Below are 19,149 nucleotides of genomic sequence, written 5' to 3'. Positions count from 1 at the left end.
GGCAGCCCCATTGCCTTCTCCAGCAAGGAGGCACTAAGTGGGCCAGCCAGCCACCACTATTTTGAGCCCAACAACTTGAGCAAATTGCAGCGCTCCCTGAGCTAAGGAGTGGGGGTACATATCAAGTTATTGAGGATATGAAATTTGAATGGAAACTGTGTATGGAATTTGTATTAAGAGATTCATCTTGAAGGATGGAGTGGGTTTGCAATTAAGTTTTATTGGATTGGGCTGCAATGAATTTTATTCCTAATTACATGCCAGTGAAAGCATTAAACTGATGTTAATGTTGCTTACATGAAATACAGAATAAGAGGGATGAAAGGAAGATAATTCCTGTCATCCATGACCATAAGGAGACCACAAATCAGGAAATGCACGAGAGAGAAAGTGCTACACTTGGGAAGAGCAAAGAACCCAGCAAGGCTTAAAATTGTCTAGATTGACTGTGGAGGCAGACTGGTTGCTGGTGCAGATACCTTATAAATGAATTTGAATAAGCTGTCTGAGCCCTAAAGTAATTTTATGCTAAGTCAACAAATTTCCATTGTCAGATAATAGTAGACCTGACATATTTCGAGGCCACTGTAAGCCATGTTGTACATGGCTTGCATCTGTCACCACTACCACCCAGAAATTCCCTTGGTAGCCCTTGATATATGAAGAGAAGTGTGAGATAGCTAAGTATTTCAGACTGTTCAGCGGATACCATGTCTGACAGACTATTCTCTTATCTGCCTCTGCATACAGATTTGCGAATTCTAAATATCTTCGACATGCAATACACATTTTAGCAAGTCACGTCCTATATACATTGAAAATTAAAATAAGAAAAGCACTGTTATATTTGCATTATGGACATTAAATTAGGACTTTTTCTATCAATGGATGAATTTATCATCTCTGTAAGGCCATGTCTACACTAGAAAAGTATTTTGAAATTATCAAATTCCCAATTTATCAGATTTGAAATTAGTCTGAGGTAGGCTCCATTTAATGTGGATGCACTATCTTGGACTTAGAGCCCCAGGAAGAACTGGGGAGTAATTCATTTGAATTACTCTGGGGAGTAATTATTTTGAAATAGTGGCACCAGAGCATCCACACTACTGCTATTTAGAAATAACTATTTTGGAATTAGTGTTACTCCTGATGGAAAAGCAGCAGTACAGATTTCAAATTCAGTGGACGCTCTGCTTATATGTTTGACCTTGGAGGGGGTTATTTCAAAATAAAGACCAGGGCTAATTGTTTAAAAAGGGGTGGTAAGTTGCTTTGATTGGTTTTTGCATGAAAACCTGGGTTAACGATTTAGTCAAATATGTAACAATCTTTTTACATCAAACAAAGACTGCTGTCATTGTTCCCAAAACATTTTGATGGGGCAATTACATCATTGTTCACATATAGTTTTACTATAAGCCTCAGAATTGGCAAATCCTCTCTCCTGAAGATGTTGCTCTTATAATGTAAGACAGAGTTGAAATCTCAAGCTGCAAATGTCCTTGAAGACTTTCTGAAGTTTGTTACATAAGTCATTAATAGGAAGAACCACTGTTGTTGAACTTGCAGACATAAATCAGTCAGATAAATTACTATTTTACCAAAGTCCTCAATCTTTACCAACCTACTTTATCTTACTGATAACGTTGGTAAAGTATTAATTTTAAATTATATACAATTATGAATAGATAATGTATAGTAAAAATCAAGTCTCTTTTGAAAATGCAATGAACATTTTAATAATATGCACAGTAGATGGATAAATAGAATTCAGTCTAAAAAGTCAATAGCACAGGTTAGTTTAAGACAGTCTGAGGAGACTTGTCACCTTGCTTTATATAGCACGAATTTTCGCCACTGAGAAAATTCTTACCACAATTTTGCAACCAAATTTTTGTAAGACAATTACTCCTTAATATATCGAGATATCAAAGTACAGGTTCTACAGTTGCTGAAGACATAATCCCAAGAATCTATCTGGAAAATTACTGGGGACTTTCTAAGGTTCAATCTTTATGCCTACTAATCCAATGCTAGTCTGAAACTTTATAAAGGTATTTTTCTGATGGGAACACCACTTCTTAGGAACAGATTAAGGCTCAACAGAACTCATTTTACAAAAAAGGCCCCCAATAACAATTATGAAAAGTATTGTTAACATATACTCCAATAAGTTTACATGAAACTGCTAACATAGAAGTGAAAAGCATTTTTACAGACACTCTGAACCAACTCTTTCTGATATTGTTTGTTCAAGAGTAATTCAGATTTTGGCAATTATTTATTTCATGTTCTTTTCTATGGAGTTAATGCAATTTAAAATATTTAAAAGTTTAATAGTAGGTCTCTCCATGTAATTTCTTGAGAATTATTTCAGTTTATCACTATAATATTATGGAGTTCCTGGGGTGCAGTAGCCCTTTGGTTATGGATAATGATAATTACACATTTCTTAAATGGTCCAACATAAAAGATGTCTCAGCAGTTGAACAATTGTTTCATAAAATCAATCATAGAACACTAAAACTGGAAGGGAACTCGAAAAGTCGTCGAGTCCAGTCCCCTGCCCCCACGGCAGGACCCAGTACCTTCTAGACCATCCTTGATAGATTTCTATTTAACCTGTTCTTAAATATCTTCAGAGATGGAGATTCCACTACCTCCCTAGGCAACTTATTCCAGTGTTTAACCACCACGACAGGAAGTTTTTCCTAATGTCCAACCTAACCCCCCCTCTCCCCCGCTGCAGTTTAAGTGCATTGCTTCTTGTCCTATCCTCAGAGGCCAAAGAGAACAATTTTTCTTCCTCCTCCTGGTGACACATTTTTAGATACCTGAAAACTGCTATCATGTCTCCTTTCAGTCTTCTCCTTTCCAAACTAAACAAGCCCAATTCTTTCAGACTTCCCTCATAGCTCATGTTATCTGGACCTTGAATCATTCTTGTTGCTCTTCTCTGGACCTTCTCCAATTTCTCCACATCTTTCTTGGAATGTGGTGCCCAGAACTGGACATGATACTTCCAACTGAGGCCTAATCAGTGTAGAGTAGAGCAGAAGAATGACTTCTCATGTCTTGCTCACAACACTCCTGTTAATGCAGCCCAGCGTCACACTGTTGGCTCATATTTAGCTTGTGGTCCACTATGACCCCTATATCCCTTTCTGCAGTACTTCTTCATAGACAATCGCTTCCTATTCTGTATGTGTGAAAAGGCTTGTTCCTTCCTAAGTAGAGTACTTTGCATTTGTCCTTATTAAACTTCATTTCTCCAGACCATTTCTCCAGATTGTCCAGATCATTTTGAATTATGGCCCTATCCTCCAAAGCAGTGGCAACTCCTCCCAGCTTGGTATCATCTACAAACTTAATAAGCGTACTCTGTATGATAACTGATGAAGATATCTAAATAACTGATGAAGATATTGAACAGAACCAGTCCCAAAACAGACTCCTGCAGAACCCCACTTGTTGTTCCCTTCCAGCATGATTGTCAACCGTTAATAACTACTCTCTGAGAATGATTATCCAGCCAGCCACCTTATAGTAGCCCTAAGGTGTAGTTGCCTAATTTATTGATAAGAAGATCATGCAAGATCATATCGAATGCCTTAGTAAAGTCTAGGTATACCACGTCTACTGCTTCTCCCTTATCCACAAGACTCGTTATCCTATCAAAGAAAACTATCAGATTGGTTTGGGAGTAATAACCATAAAGAGAAAAGCTTGTTGATTTTGCTGTTAGTAGTGTATTTGCTTTTGCTTGAAAATTGATAGCAGAAGAAAAGGAATTTACATTGTAACAAATGATTTACCTCTATGTTTTTAAGCACATGCTTACTTATAAGCACATGAATGGCCATATAAATGGTTAAAGTTACATTTATGTTTAAAAGCTTCAGAGGGATAGCCCAGTCTGTACAGGATAAACTTAAAAAACAACAAATAGAATGGTAGCACTTTAAAGACTAACGAAACATGTGGATGGTTTATGTTTAAGTAACTAATCACAGTTCTGAAATTATAAACAAACATAAACAGGCTCTTTTATTTAGAAACTAGACGATTTACCTAGCATTGCTTGGGTCCTTAATTCAATTATTTGTGCTTTTTGGAAAATAAAACGGAAATGTATATGCTCCATTTAAACCATTGCTCTGGGGTGGGGGTGGTGATGAGGCTGCCCCGGGGAGTGAAGACTACCCCCAGACTCCTCTCACAGAAGCAGCTTGGGGGCCAGGTGAGAAGTGCCTCTCCATGACTGCTGCAGCTCCAGTTGGCACAGCTGGGAGAGGGGTGCATGTCCTCCAGCTGGGGCAGGTCCAGATTCATCTGCCCCTGTGCTCCCCAGCCACAGTGAGGAATGCAGCACTTTCCCCTTACTCCCTGACAAAGGGGAACAGTTACTGCATCAAGCCTTGTGCCCCATTTGACTGTATTCACACCCTGTGAATAATAATTATTGCATAGAGTACTTACGTGTCTGGGAGGTGTAGCTGTTACTGTCCTGATTAAGACGGTATGTTCCTGCAAAGGTTTCAACTAGAGCAGAAGGATGGGCTTGTTACAACATGATCTTGATTGAGAAGACTGCAAACTTGCCTCACAACACAGAACTAGATTTTAACAAATTATGTCATGTATTAAACTGAGAAACAGCTGTGGATACACTGGGATAATTGGTAATATTTAGAATAATTCCCAGTTACATGACCTAGGATGGGCTAGCACAATTATTGGGACTGCTCAGTGTCTGAGTGCACCAAACCTTAGGGTACCAGTTGCATGCACACACACACTGCTATTCTGAGGCAAGTATTGTAGGTTCTTCAGCAACTAGACCTTATAGACATTACCCTAGTGAGTCCCCATAACCACTCAGACACATGGCTACGTGAAAAGGGCTGGCAGGAAAGCCGCAGTTTGCAAATACCCTAGCTACAGAGGCTTGAACAGTTACCATTCAAAATGAACAACAGTTTTTGGTTGGGTCACTGGGGCGGTCCACTTGAAGAAGTCAAGGCTCTTTAGCCCTGCTCCACTCCAGATTTCATTCAAGCAAATAGGAACTTCCAGGTTTGCAGGCAAGGTTCAGTTAATGCCTCTCATTGGGTCCCTCAGTACTGGCGCCCTAACCAGTTTCTGCTGCTCCCCCAGACCTGTACTCTACTCTCACATCTGGCAGTCACAACCTGTTTCACACACAACTCTGTCTTCATTTCCTGAGGACTGGTCTACACTAGGGCTTTGTCTATACTGCTGGCTTTGCTGGCTGTGCCTATGCAAATAAAGCGCAGATTAGCATATCTCCGTGCCTCATTTGCATAATTTGTTCAACCCTTTTTGTGCAAAGGGTTTTTGCACAAAAACAAGCAGTGTGGACAGGGTTTTTTTTTGCAAAAACCCTGTTTTGAGCAAGATCCTTATGCCATTCTAGGAGAAGTATAAGAATCTTGCGCAAAAAGGGGTTTTGTGCAAAAAAGGCTTAAATAAATTATGCAAATGAAGCACGGTGATATGCTAATTCATGCTTCATTTGTATAGGCACTGCCGGCAAGTCAGCAATGTAGACGTAGCCTAGGAGTTTAGGTGGAATTTAGTTGCATAAGGAAATTTTCTAAACAATGAGTCCACACTGCCAAGCCCGTTTCTTCAACTTTAAGAGTTACTAAAGTCAATTTTGGTACTCCTGCTTTTCATGAAGAGTAATTCTAAATTCAACCTTGCATGGTCAACTTTACTGTAGTGTAGTCCCAGCATTGTAAAAGTAGATGTTCTTGGCCTCTTGGAGGCATCCCACAGTACCCCACTGTAATGGCTCTGGTCAGGGCTTGTGACTCTATCACTCTTCAGGTGAACAGAAAAATCCCTGGGAAACTCTGAATTTAATTTCCTGTGTGGACAGCATGGCAAGCAGATCTCAGAGCAGGCAGCATACTTGGGCATGAGTTCCATGAGTTCAAGTTTCATGAGCTTCAATTCTCATTTGTGCAGATGAGTACCAGCATGGAGCATGAAGGAGATCTTGGACTTCAGAGATGCATGGGGAGAGGAATCCATTCTCGTGAAGCTCTGAACCAGCATATGTAGCACAGATATCTATGCGAAGTATGCAACTCCATGGTGGAGAAAAGATACACCAGGGATGCCCAGCAGTGCTGTGTGAAAATAAAGAAGCTGAGCACAAGACAAAGGAGGAAAACGAATGGTCTGGGGCATCGCTGCAAACATGTCGCTTCTACAAGCAGCTGTATTTGACACTGGTGGAGACCCAATCAGCATCCCAAACCAGACCATGGAATCCTCCCAAGACACTCATCAGGGTAGCAGTGTGGAAGACAGCAAGGAGGAGAAGAATGGTCAGCAAGCAAGTGGGTAGTTGATGTGACCAAGAACCAAGAACTTTTTATAACCTTAGAGATAATCCCTTCCTCCCGGGACATCTCACAGTCAGGCACTGATGTAAAGGAGGACCTTTCCAATGAGTTCACATTTTTTATTTGCTACCAGCAGATTAAAGCAATTGGCTGTGCTCCGTGCCTACACAGTGGGGTGAACCTGGAACAGATTCTTAACATGTCCGGAGATGGAGTGGGAATCTCCCCTGCACAGCTCCAGAAAACTCTTGTACAGTTAAGTCTTTAATCCGTCTCACAAAGTTTCTGGGGAGGCCAGCCTTATTCCATACTTCATGGTAGGGCACGTTCCTATGCCACACAACCAGAAAGTGGTCCGGTGGCATTGCAGCACAAAGCATTGCAGCGTAAGAACTAGGTTGTTGACCGCATTTAGTCAGCATCAGCTCCTTATCTCTGTGTGTAATTCAGAGAAGACTGATATCTCACATGGCAACCTGGATGAAGGAGGAGAAGCTATTAGCTGCTGCTTTTGCTACTAACCTCCATTTGCCCATCCCCGGTGAAGCACGGCTGCAGCTCTTGAGGAGGCTTCGGCCCCTCCTCTAGTCCTCCCGCCTGCGGGCTCTTGCAGGAAGGCGAAAAATAATACTCTTCTGGCAAGCAGGTTGAGCCAGACAAAAAGGAGGGAATTGGCATGAACTGCTGCCCCGCCCCACTGCCATGAATGAACCCTGTTCTCCTTCCTGCCTTCAAGATGGTGCCCTGGTAGGCCCCTTATCATGCCTGCCACCAAACTGTGCGAGTTCAGATGCTCCAAGAATTCTTGTGTGCCTGCTGCACTGTTAAAGTCTTAGTCTTCACCACTTCCTCTGGCAAGGAGTTCCCCAGGTTGACTGTGAACTGCATGAAGAAAAACTTCCTTTTGTTTGTTTTAAACCTGCTGTTTATTAATTTAATTTGTCCAGAAGCCACATAACTTAAGGCTTCCGATCACAATTTCAGAGGAAAATTATTTTGAACTGATAGAAAACCACAGGGACTCTTCATGTGACACCAATGCCCAAGGTTTCATTTAGATGGCAGAGGCATAGCTGGGTGGATCTGTGATCTCTGAAAGCCATGGCTTAATGTCATTTTGTTATGCTAAAAACAATGACACAAAACAGAGCCCTGGGGTGTATTTTGAAAGGAGGGTGCCTGCTGGGGGAAGCCTTTGAGGGTCGACTCAGCTACAGAGAGGGTAGCCCTGATAGGCTCAGCGCCTTGTGAATGCTCCGCTAGCAGCACCTCCCTGTCGCTTGCTCCCCAACTCCCTGCCCCTGAAGGAAGGGCGCCCCCCGCTGCTGCTGCGACTTCCGATCATGCCCTCCACATGCCTCCCCCCGTCGGCCTCCTTCACCCAATGACTGCGTCTGCGCTACAGCGGCGCCCAAAGACAACTTGTGCGCCTGCGCAGGAGATTTTTGCATACGGCAGTGACCATGTTTTCATCTCCTCCCGCCCTACACAGTGAGCGCTTGCGCAATGCAGCTCTTCGGTTGCTGCCGCGGCGCTGTCCTCGATGCGCGCCTGCGTGGTGAATTTGAGGCGGGGAGGGGTAGGTGTTCTCTGCGGCGAGTGACGTCACCCCCTCTCTGCCTTGCTGTCGAGGCTGCTTCTGCCAGGGGAGGGCAGGGCCTGGACTCGCCGGCTGCAGGCGCCGCCATGGCTGCCATATTGGGGAGGAAGTGAGAACAGTAGGCGGCAGCGGCGGCCAGGCAGGAGCCCTTCCCCTCTGTCCTTTGCTCAGCGAGGCGCTGCTCTGCCGGCGGCGGCCGCTCGCAGGACCCCGGAGTGAGCGGCGCGGAGGCAGCGGCGGCCGGGCTAAGCGCCCCGGAGGCGGCGGCGTTGGCCTAAGATGGCGGACCCGGCGGAATGTAACATCAAAGTGATGTGTCGCTTCAGGCCCCTCAACGACTCCGAGCGGAACCGCGGCGACAAAGACATCACCAAGTTCCAGGGAGAGGACACCGTCATCATCGCGGTGAGCGCCGGGGCGGGCTGGGGAGGGGGCCGGATACCCTGGGGATGGGCGCGGTACGAAGGGGGAGGGCTCGGAGGAGGGGATGGGGAGCTGGAGGAGCTGAGGGGGCCAGACAAGGGGAGCAGCTTCGTGGGGGTGTGACAGGGCAGAAGAACGAGCAGGACAGGCGCAGGGGTTGGCCGGGCGGTGTGTATGAACTTATAAAACTGCCTCCTAAGCAAAACCTCCCTGCCTCACAGACCTCTTGTAGAGCTACTGACAGCGCTAGAAACTTTGGGCATGACTTTACGTGGTAGTTTTGAAGTGAGGTAAGACCATACGGTGAATGGGGACAGAAGAAAATGTTCAAAAGAACTAGACTTTTTTATGTAACCTAATTAAGGTTGGCAACTAAGGTAATGCCTAAGAGAGACATTACCAGAGTAACTTGCCCACTGAATAGTTTTGGCAAAATAAAATCTATTGAGTGTGTTTTGTGATCAGTCCACCAACCAGTGGGTTAGTGGCTAATACTTTGCCCAATAAAATAGTCAAATTATGCCTTTGTTTTTTTCACACACAATTATAATTTTAATTTAATAAAAATTGCTTACTGCAAAATAGAAGCTTGATGCAAAGAGATTTGGTTGGTATCCTGAAAAAGATAATTCCAGCAGTGCCAGTTTGTAATGCAGCTGCTGTAGAATGAGTTATTAACTTTATGGTTTAACTCTCTATTTCACTTATAGTAACTGTCTTCTGTGGTTTCATTGGTATTTGTTGATAAATGGGTTGCACAGAGAGAGATTTTTTTCATGTTTCACACATTCTTAATCTGCACATTCAGATGAATAATTTGCTACATGGAATCAGAATTCTGCATTTAGAGAGGAATATAACTTTAAAATATACTTTACTGATGTTTGTTTAGATTTCAGATTCTGCACACTATTATCTTTTTGAAGCAACCCAAATTAAACAGTTATTCATAGCAGCTTAACCTGGAACTGGAACAAATACATAACAGTAAATAAAACTTGTTAGAAAATTTCATATTTATAGTACAAGGCTTTAAAGTATTTCTTAAATTCAGTTTTAGGAAAAACTAATGCATTGCTAATGGAATATGCAACCTTTTGCTGTTTCTGATATAAATGCAGTTCAGGTTGGTAGTGAGTAGGCCACTGAAAAGTAAACAGAATGCTCCTGAAATGAGCTGTTGGCCCATTCAAGATCAGATTGGTGCTGCAGACCTCATTAATTCTCATTGTTTCACAGAAGCCTTGTTCATCATTTAGCTAGACTGTTAGCAAATGCAGAATATGACTAAGCTGATGTCACTATCAGAGTAAGTACACTAACTCTCATGCTTGGTCCAGAGCAGGGATGGTCAATAATTTTCGCTGGGGGGGGGCACTTAATGAATTTTGGTATGTGATCACAGGCCGGCTTCACCCCAAGGGTAGAGATTGGGGCAGAAGGGACAGAGCTCGGGACTACCTTTTCCCCAGAGTTGTCTGGGGCCAGAGACTTTAAATTAAAATCACTGCAAAGGGCTCACAGTTCCCAGCCCTGCTGTTACCACATTGCCTGACAGCTGCCCAGGCTTGCTGTGGCTATTTAAAGGGCTCACTGCTCCAGTCCCTGCTGGGGTAGCACTATAGCCGTGATCCATTTTAAATAGGATCCTGCCGCGTGAGCCTCTGCCTGGAAATTCGGTAGCACAGGCAGCAGAATATAAATAGAAAGCATCCACACACAGTCTGTGGGCTGGGTCAAAATGTTAGGTGGGCTCAATTGGCTCCGGGCCACATCTTGGCCAGCACTGGTTCTGAGTATCCATTCATACAAACACCATGTTGTCCCCTCTGAAATCAAAAGTTGTAAGGTCCGTTCCTGAGATGTATATAATTTTCTAGGTGATAAACTGTCTATTAATTCCCAATTCTCTAACCTTCTGGAAACTACCTTTTGGACCAAAGGGCATCATTGCTAATAGGGCAGGGGCTTGATATTCATGGGGAGGATTCATGGTTTAGATTTCATATAATAAAAGTGAGAAAATTTGAAGTGGACACTCGGAAACATTACCCATGTAGTGTAGGTAGCCGCCTTTTACAAACTGGGATAAAAAGCTGATTGTTTTGTTCTTGACAACTTTTTACCGCCAAAGCAAAAGCTAGAATTTTTCCTGGGTAATGAAGAAAACATCACAATAGTGTGGGGTTTGCTTTTCTAGTAAGATTGCAAAATAACATCTGAGTTGGGCTAGCCACTCACTAAGTAAGTGTGAGGTGAATTAGTCATTCTCCTTAGGGACCAGGTGGGGACAGTTGACAGTTGGTAAGGAATTAACATGCATTGTAATTACTACTTTAATAACCTTATGCTTCTGCAATAGTGATGGCCCAATGTAAAACATTCAGTAGTCATAGGGATTTGATACCAGTGACAGTCTTTTAAGTCTTATCTCACTGTTAGTCCAACCACTGGGACTGGAAACAAATGCTCTTTACAGTGAATATGTTGGAATTCCTATCATTAAGCATTTTTGCTTTGCTCCTGAGATATGGCAAGATTCCAAAACATTCTCTGAGATAAAATTTAGTTTGAGTTTTCTTTTTGTTCAAGAACTCCTAATGCTAAGAGCTAGCATCACTAAATTTGATATGCAGCTGTAATGCTGAAAGGTGGAACTGAACCTGGGACATCTGGAGCTTACTGCATGAGCCATGACAGCTTGAGATAAAAGCCAGCTGGCTTTCAGCTAAGGCCATAGAACACCTCCATTTTTCTGTCTATAAGTGGCCTGAGTGTGCCACTACGTAGGACCATACACCACACTCAGAAGGTGTGTGGGTTACGCACCTCTTATCCTAACTTAAAACAAGGTCAGGGTTTGGTTGTGGCTGGAATCTGTTTTCCATCACATGGAAAGGGAGGGAACTGATAGTAGGGACAGTTATACTGCAGAGTGCCCACAGGGAAGTGGCCACACCAGGAAGAGAGTGACCAGCTGGGGCTTTCTCTCCCCCTCTCCCTCCCTCCCCTCCTCCTCCCCCAACAAGCTGGGGAAGAGCAGCCCAGCCCAGCCCTCCCCTCCCCTCCTGAGGAACCACTGGTGGGTGGGGGGGCAGCTTCCCCACATCCCAGGAGCCACCATCAGAGCAGTGCCATTTTTGCTACCACAGGAGTCTCTGGTAGGCCTCCTTCCTAGCCCTGGCCATAAGCCTCCTGGTCTGACTATCCCCGCCACCCTGAATCCTGCACCCCAAACCCTGAGACCTGATAATCCAGCCTCCGCCCTGAGCTCCCTGGTCTGAGCCTCACCCTGAATCTTGCTCCCCATCCTGCCCTGACCACCTCCCCCTCCTTCCCCTAAGCCCCCTGCTAGTTACCAAATACAATTTAAAACTAATACTTTTTGCACCTTTCATGGCCATTCAATTTCTATCTAAGGATGGGTCAGTCAGGATTTGCAGAATTCATGGATACCTAGTTGCCTGAAGACTTCACCTACTAGCCTCTTTGAAATATTTTGTCAGCCACACCCCTGAAATAGCCTTCCTAAAGCCATTCTTCAATTAGCTCCATGCAGGGTATATCAATTTCATGCATTTGTTTTCTGGCTTCTCTTCACCATTCTAAATGGTGATAATTGCCTGCCAATCGTTGAACTAGGATTCTTCTTCACAGTGTTCACCTTAGAGAAGAAGCTAAATCCTCTCAATTGGCCTATAGTATTTACTACAAGTTCTCTGCAGGCCCATGCTCAAATATGGAGAAGATTGTCAATTATATACCTAGTAGCATTTTGAAGAGTTGCTCCTAATGTCAGGAGAAATGGTAAGACAGGGAATAAGTTAGGAGTCAGACTGGGAGCAAAGATGCTCTCAGCTACTCTTGTGTGGATTTGTCTGCCTCTCTAATTGTACATACTTATTCCTTGGCTTCCCATTCCTTTCTGGGGAAAGTAGCAATAACTTTCTCTTTTCCTGGGCATCTATACAACTACAGGCATGCTTGTTATCCTGGGCAAGTGCATCTTTTAGAGAAACAATTTATTGTAATTGTAGATGTTATACAGTGTTCCCTGTAGGGATGCAATAGTGTAGTTGCAGAAGCTTAGAGGTTGATGCTACAGACTAAATGCATTCTCTCTCTCCTCCCTCCCTCCCCCCTCCCCCTCCAGGCCAGTGGCCTAGGTCCTGGCTCATGCCGAGTCCAGGACCTACCCCTTCTGTGGCTCTATATTTAAAGTGTATTAGGAGGCAGGTAGGCAGCCTGACTCAGCTCCAGCTTGTACTGGGTCCAAGAGCTCAGCCCCCTCTCCCCCAGACAGTAGCTGCTGCCACCCTACATTGCTTCCTCCATTTCAGAGCCAGCAGCGAGGAGGGTCAGGCAGCCAGTCTGCGAACCGAGCAGGTTTTTAAATTTAATGCAGAGGCAGCAGCGTGGAGTGGCAGGGAGCTCCTTAGCCAGTGTGCTCCAGCCCCACTCCCATCTGCCCCATCCCTGGGGACTATAGAATAGTTGAATAACCAATAGGAATTCATGAGGTTAATCGACTATTCAATTAACCACTATTTAACATTCCTAGTTCCCTGTAAGCCTAGTGCTTGGGCAGCTACCCAGCTCATTAGCAGAGTACCCACAATACCCACAGATGGCAGCATGTGTTTCTACTAGTGGTGCACTCGGGATTGTGACAGTGTACATGGTTACATGCAAGTGCTCCCTCTTGTGCGCTGTTTTCTGTGTATCAGATTCAGACCTTAAATTTCTTCAAAAAGAATAAAGATTTTTTTGATCTCCTTGAAATATAGAAGGGTTTTTCATTGAGATATGAACTGACTGTAGAGGGGAACAGTGAAACTGACTACATTCACTGGTTGAATACCCATGAAAACAAAACAAAAACACCCAAATCAGTTCCGTAATCCTACAGATAAAGTAACCTTAAGTTTTCTAATTATTGTAGGTAGAATATTTTCAGGTTTAAACATGGCATTTTGTGAGGAGCACTGGGATGGTCTGGAACTAGACTGTGGAAGTAGTAGCGGTGCCCCCTAAATGTTGCCTTTCAGTTTGGTCCTAGCACAGCCCTTCTCTTAAATTTTATTTTCAGTGAGTTAGCAGGTATAGTGATTGGTCTGTGTAGGTAAGGACAAATCATGGGGTTTGGGCAGTGCCAAAGGGGGTTGTTGGTAAATCTTTTAAGTATGGACCAGGCTATGATAACTGTCACCTAACTTGAGGTAACTCATCTAAACATGATTAATTTATTATATTTATTTCCTTGAAGATTGCAGCAGCATAATTTTTAAATTGAGGTTCTTTTAAGTTATCCTGCTTTTAAAATAGGAAGGCCTTTTCCAGATAGTGACTATTGAAATATTTACAGCACAAATTATGATAAAACTGGGTTCTTCAGTGTAGAACTCATTATCATGTCTTTTGTTTTAAAATATATGCAAGGCAAGCTAAAACCTTATAGAACTTTGATGAACATGTTTTTATAACTCATATTGAAATTACCCACAACCTTAACTTACACTTAATAATGAAGAAATATATGAGGAGTGCTTACTGAAAAGGTTCTCTGACGAGAAACCAGCATGTTCATTTGTATGTGGTTTTGACACTTGAAAGTGTTTGGAAACAGAGAGCATTATCATTCTGAATGAAATGCTTGCAGGTCACTTCAGAAGTTTCCTACCCATATGCTAGAAACTCCAGCTTTCCTTGATATCTTCCCTATTACAATTATGAATTTTCATTATAAAAACTTCTCTTGTTGAAACTGAATATGGGGATATCATAAAATTGAGATTATCAAATTAAATAGCTGTTTTCACTGATTGATCTGATATACAGTAATTACTCGTTTAACATGTCCACTTAACACGTTTTCGTAATAGCATGATTTTTTTAAGGAACGTTTTTCGAATCACACAACTGTCCCCAAAATAACACGAAAATAATCAAGTGGTGGACTACTTCGCACGGCGGTATAAGTTGGTGAAAACAGTGGTAATACGCATGAGCGGATGAATTCACGTGGTCACAGTGCTCCTCCACTCACTCACGTCTTTTATCTTTGTGTTTTAACAATCCGTGGCAACTTGTGTTGCTAGATATCTAATGTTGACGTTGACAACCCAGCACCAACAAAAAATTGACTTTGCCACCACCACCTGAAACCAACCCCCATCTTTTCCATTATTTTTAATGGGAAAATTGACCCCTCATAGCACGTTTTCGCTTAGTGCGAACATTTTCAGAAACGCATCTATAGTGTTAAATGAGGAATTACTGTATCTTCTAGCAAAGGAAATGCTGCTGAACTTTATCCCTACTTGTTTCAGCATACACAGAGCTTTATATATGATGTGCTATATTAGCAAATAGCACTGAAATTACAATCTTAAATTAAAACAGAAAAATAAGAATGGAACACAGGAAAACTGAGATCCACTGACATCGCCTTTACCCTCTACAGTTACAGAAAATCAGGTCTACATACATCTTATTCTTTTGGGATGCATGAGGAGAAGTGGACCTTGAAAACCCATAATTTTTCTTCCTAAAAGCAGAGTACTATGTTAGGACTCAGCTTGTCTGTCTCTTTTGCTAGTTTGGCCTCGGTCATTGATAGAGCAGTACATTACCTTCCATGCTGGGAGACAGGGTTTGGACTAGGAAACACATGTCCTGTTAAATTAATGGAATAAAAGGATAGGTTTTGCTTAAATCACTCGGTTTTGGGATTTACTTATACCAAAAGCTTTTCATTATTTATCGGTTTTGTAGCCCAAAATGGTAATAGCAGCACTGTATCGTACTGTTTTGCATTGGGAGAGAAGCTGTTTTTAATACCTCAGCCTTTTGTAAACTGTCTTGTGCGCCTGATGTCAAGAATAAGCCAGCTACATACAGTTGGGGTTTCTAAAATGATACATTACATTAGCAAAAAGAATATGCCCTTGCTACAGTTAAACTAACTTACTTTAATTTGTGATAGAGAAATGAGATGATCAGTACAGCTAACCTGTCCTTTCTTTATAACAAAAAGAGACCATATCAAAGTTTCTCAAAACCCTCCATTAAGATTGTGGGTAATTACTGCTGGGTCATTCTGGCAGGTAGATAAAGTTAGCAACATTCCAAGCTCTGGTCTGAAGCTATAAGATATACTGATTTAGGATAGAGATGGTTGTTGGAGTAAAACAGTAGAAGCAGTTCAGGAGGAAGCTTAGACTGATGTCTTATGGATAATGTTTACCAGTGTAGCCAAACTCTGGGAAAGAGGTGAATCTGAATGTGTAACTCGGGATGTATAGGCTCTGGGGACGTTGCCTATTCACATGTGCCAAGTCCCTATTTTCCAATCAATAGGCTTAATTTACAGTGCTAGGTGATATATTTTTGCTAAGCCACTGAGAATCTGATGAGTTAAAGAACACTTTTATTCTAAAACACAAGGATACATTGTATATATAAAGGAGCTGGTAGCACTTTATAGACTAACAAAACATCTACATGTTTTGTTAGTCTAAAGTGCTGCCAGACCATTTGCTTGCTGGCGTTTTTTTTTTTTGTATCTATAAAGTTTGTGATGGCCCAGCTTGTTTTTTGTCACTTATAATATCCAAGACCTGATTCTGTGTCTGTGGCGAGCAGATGACAACCCAGAAGAGACGGCGCAGAGCGCAAAACCGCACAGCTGGCGAGCAGGACTCACCACTGCTTGGCGAGCCCTGCCGATAAGGATATGCTTATCGAATACTCAACAAGATAGTCAACTAGTCGCTATCCCCTCCCCCCCTTGCTGCCTCTGATAAAGGCAGCAAGGGGAGGATAAAAAGGAGGGTACTTCAAAGCGGCAGCGCTGCACAGAGCCCAGAGTCAGCTGCTCTGTGCTGTGCTGCTGCTTTGAATGCAGCGGGGAGCCCGGCATCATGTGTAAAGCTGTTGCTACACTTCAAAAGCGGAGCCGCCCTATCAACTAATCGAATAGTTGATGCAAGACTGCATCGACTATTCGATTAGTCAATTACCTAATACTTAACATACTACCTAATGGGTAATCCTAGAAGTCAATAGGACTGGGAAGAATTTTTTTTAACTTTTAGCTCTGCCCTTTCATACTACTATCTCAATGGCAGCTTAACGAGGACTTGTGAAGGCATGATATAGAGACATGGTGTCCCAACACGCCAGCCCAGAGGTGGGCAATAATTTTTGACCGGGGGCCACTTCAAAAATTTCTGAAGTGGCCCCTGGTCAAAAATTATTCAGAAATTTTTGAAGTGGCCAGGGCTGCCCTGGCGTGGGCCAGGACACTTCTGTGCTTCCCCACCCACAGACCCTGATTGGTCTGGGAGTGGGGAAGTCCACAAAGTCTTTGCGCTCCCCCTGAGAGAACAACTGGTGATTCCTTCTAGGTACCTGTGCCCCTGGTGGTGGGAGGAGACTTTCCATGCTCCCTGCTGTTCCCCCCCAGGTCAATCAGGGACTGGAGAGAGGGAGCATGTGAAGTCTCTCCTTCCCTGCTCTCGCCCTTCGAGGGAGCGCTATGCTTAGAATCAACTGCCAGCTGAGCAGCAGCTGGCGGTTGACTTTAAATGCTGAGCCCCTTGCAGGATAGAAGGAGATGTCATGCACTCCTCCCACCCTCAAGTCGTGATTGGCCTGGGGTGGGGGGGAGTGGGCAAAGTCTCCCACCTTGCCCCCATCCTGCAAGGAGAGTGTGGTGCTTAGAAGTTCTGCACCTCTAGCAGGGCAGGAGGAGACTTTGCTCACCTCTTCCCCCTACCCCAGGCCCAGATTGGGGGAGTGGTAGGGTCTCCATGGGCTGGATCAACTCACTTGGCTGTATCCGGCCTGTGGAGGCCCTTTTGCCCACCCCTGTGCTAGCCACTATCCATGTGTGGCTTTTTGGCTCATTGTTGGCTTGAACAATGTGGGGTTTTGGCTAGTTGCATGTGGCTGGTTTGCTATTGAAGTAGCCACTATAGTGGCTACTGCTTCAGAACTGGTTGGACACCACGGTTATAGAGAGTTAATAAACATAACCTCCTTCCACAATGTTCAATGGGCATACATTTTATACCTCTAAATATGGGGAAGAATGTTATATTGATTTTTCACCGGAGTTTGTCTCTCTTTTATTGGACCAATTTCCATCAGAGAGTACCTACCCACCTTCTCTTTCTAAAGAGTTCAGAACAGTTACAAACTATCATTAAGTTTAATTTGGTTGAATAAATTATTTTGATCAAAACTAAAATGTTAGTCACACTGCATACAATATACTTGAATGCAATGTTTAAGAAATACCTGTAAGACCTGGCATTTAAATCAAAGTAAAATATAGCAATCTGGTATGTTAGTGATGTTGTCTAAAACAGTCCATCCACTGCTATGAAACAGAACTCTGGAAATGTTTATGCAGCTTGCAGCTTTTTGTCATAGCACTATTTTCATTTTCCCATTTGAGGAAATGAGAAGCTAAAAATTAACCATACATTGTATTGTGAACATCAACAATCATCTACATTGAAAATCTACATGAATGGAAAAAAGCTTGATGAGTTTTAAACAGTCTTTTGACTGCAGGCAGTCCCCGGTTTACATACAAGATAGGGACTGTAGGTTTGTTCTTAAGTTGAATTTGTATGTAAGTTGGAACTGGTACATATTTTGGGGGGGGGGACGGGGAGCTGGATTTAGGTGGAAAAGACCTTGATTCTCATACAACTTCCTTATTCTAAGAAAAACGCATACTGTTTTGATATGAAGGTTTTTTTGGTTGATATTTTAATTAAAAATTGATCATAAGTTTCAGTATTTCATGCTATATCCAGATCTTCCTTTTGGGGTATCTGAAAGATCCCAGTTATTTAATAGTCAGAATCTTTGTTTTTTTATAACTAAAAAAAGTTTATTCAATGCATATTACTGTTCCAAATAGAATTTTCTACAGATGGTTCAGTGAAATGTGTATTAAGTGTAATCAATAGTCATTGGAGAGCACAGTGAAATAGATACAATCAAAGCTGTTGTTGTATTCTGCTGAGCAGAAAATGGAAATCCCTTCCTGTGAAGTGTGTGTGTGAATTTATCCACAGGATTAATTTTAAAGAAAAATTCTGTGTTGGGAACAAGAGTTTAGCCACAGGTGGGTCCTCATTGTCCACTCACCCACTTTGCAACCAGACCCATCCCCTGGGGGTTACCCTGCTCCGCTCCAGCCAGGGTGTGGGGTTGGGGCTTATCCCCTCTTCCCTTCTGTCCTGCTCCTCCCCATTCTTGCCCACCCACACCACTGGGTAATTTTTCAGCTTTACCTCTGGCAAGCTGGAAGGGACTTGTTAATTTCACGTGATGCTAACAAGATACTTGTAGCTCTAGTGCTGAAGAGGGAAAGAGCTGTTGCTCCCAAGGTGGGGACTGTAACACAATGGGTCTTACTGCCTCCTGCTCCTGCTGTTCCCTAGGAAATTAATTTTTCCGCTCTGGAGTGCCCCCTTTTGGCCGGTGTCTTGTTCCTCCCAGCAGACCCGCGTCCTCTGCGGTGAGAAAAGCCGCTCCGCGTCTCCCTGGTCTGCTGGGGGGAGGGGGGGCGCTAGCTCCGTGTCTCCCTGGTCTGCTGGGGGGAAGTGCCCCCCGTGCCGCCAGAGGCGGTGACAGTGGGGGAGGCACCCCGCACTAGCTGCGTCCCCCCTGCCCCCCATTTGTAACTAGGGATCCGACGTAAGTCGGATTGATGTAACCCGGGGA

General features: G+C 43.4%; 1 protein-coding gene across 2 annotated transcripts in view; it reads left to right on the top strand.

Moving 5' to 3' along the window:
• Positions 1–7,966: 7,966 nt before the first annotated feature.
• Positions 7,967–19,149, top strand: part of KIF5B (kinesin family member 5B) — a 68,684-nt gene continuing 57,501 nt past the window's right edge. Inside the window, exon 1 of one of the 2 annotated variants that reach the window (XM_075922660.2) lies at positions 7,967–8,385. In XM_075922660.2, coding sequence (XP_075778775.1) covers positions 8,260–8,385 — 126 coding nt within the window. In that variant the 5' untranslated portion in view covers positions 7,967–8,259. Of the gene's footprint in view, positions 8,386–8,539; positions 8,694–19,149 lie in introns of those variants that run through there. The other variant, XM_075922661.2, reaches the window with a different exon arrangement.

The sequence above is a fragment of the Pelodiscus sinensis genome, chromosome 2 (assembly GCF_052426305.1).
Source record: "Pelodiscus sinensis isolate ZL-2025 chromosome 2, ASM5242630v1, whole genome shotgun sequence".
In the NCBI taxonomy this organism is placed as follows: Eukaryota; Metazoa; Chordata; order Testudines; family Trionychidae; genus Pelodiscus; species Pelodiscus sinensis.
This window is presented reverse-complemented; position numbering and strand designations above follow the sequence as displayed.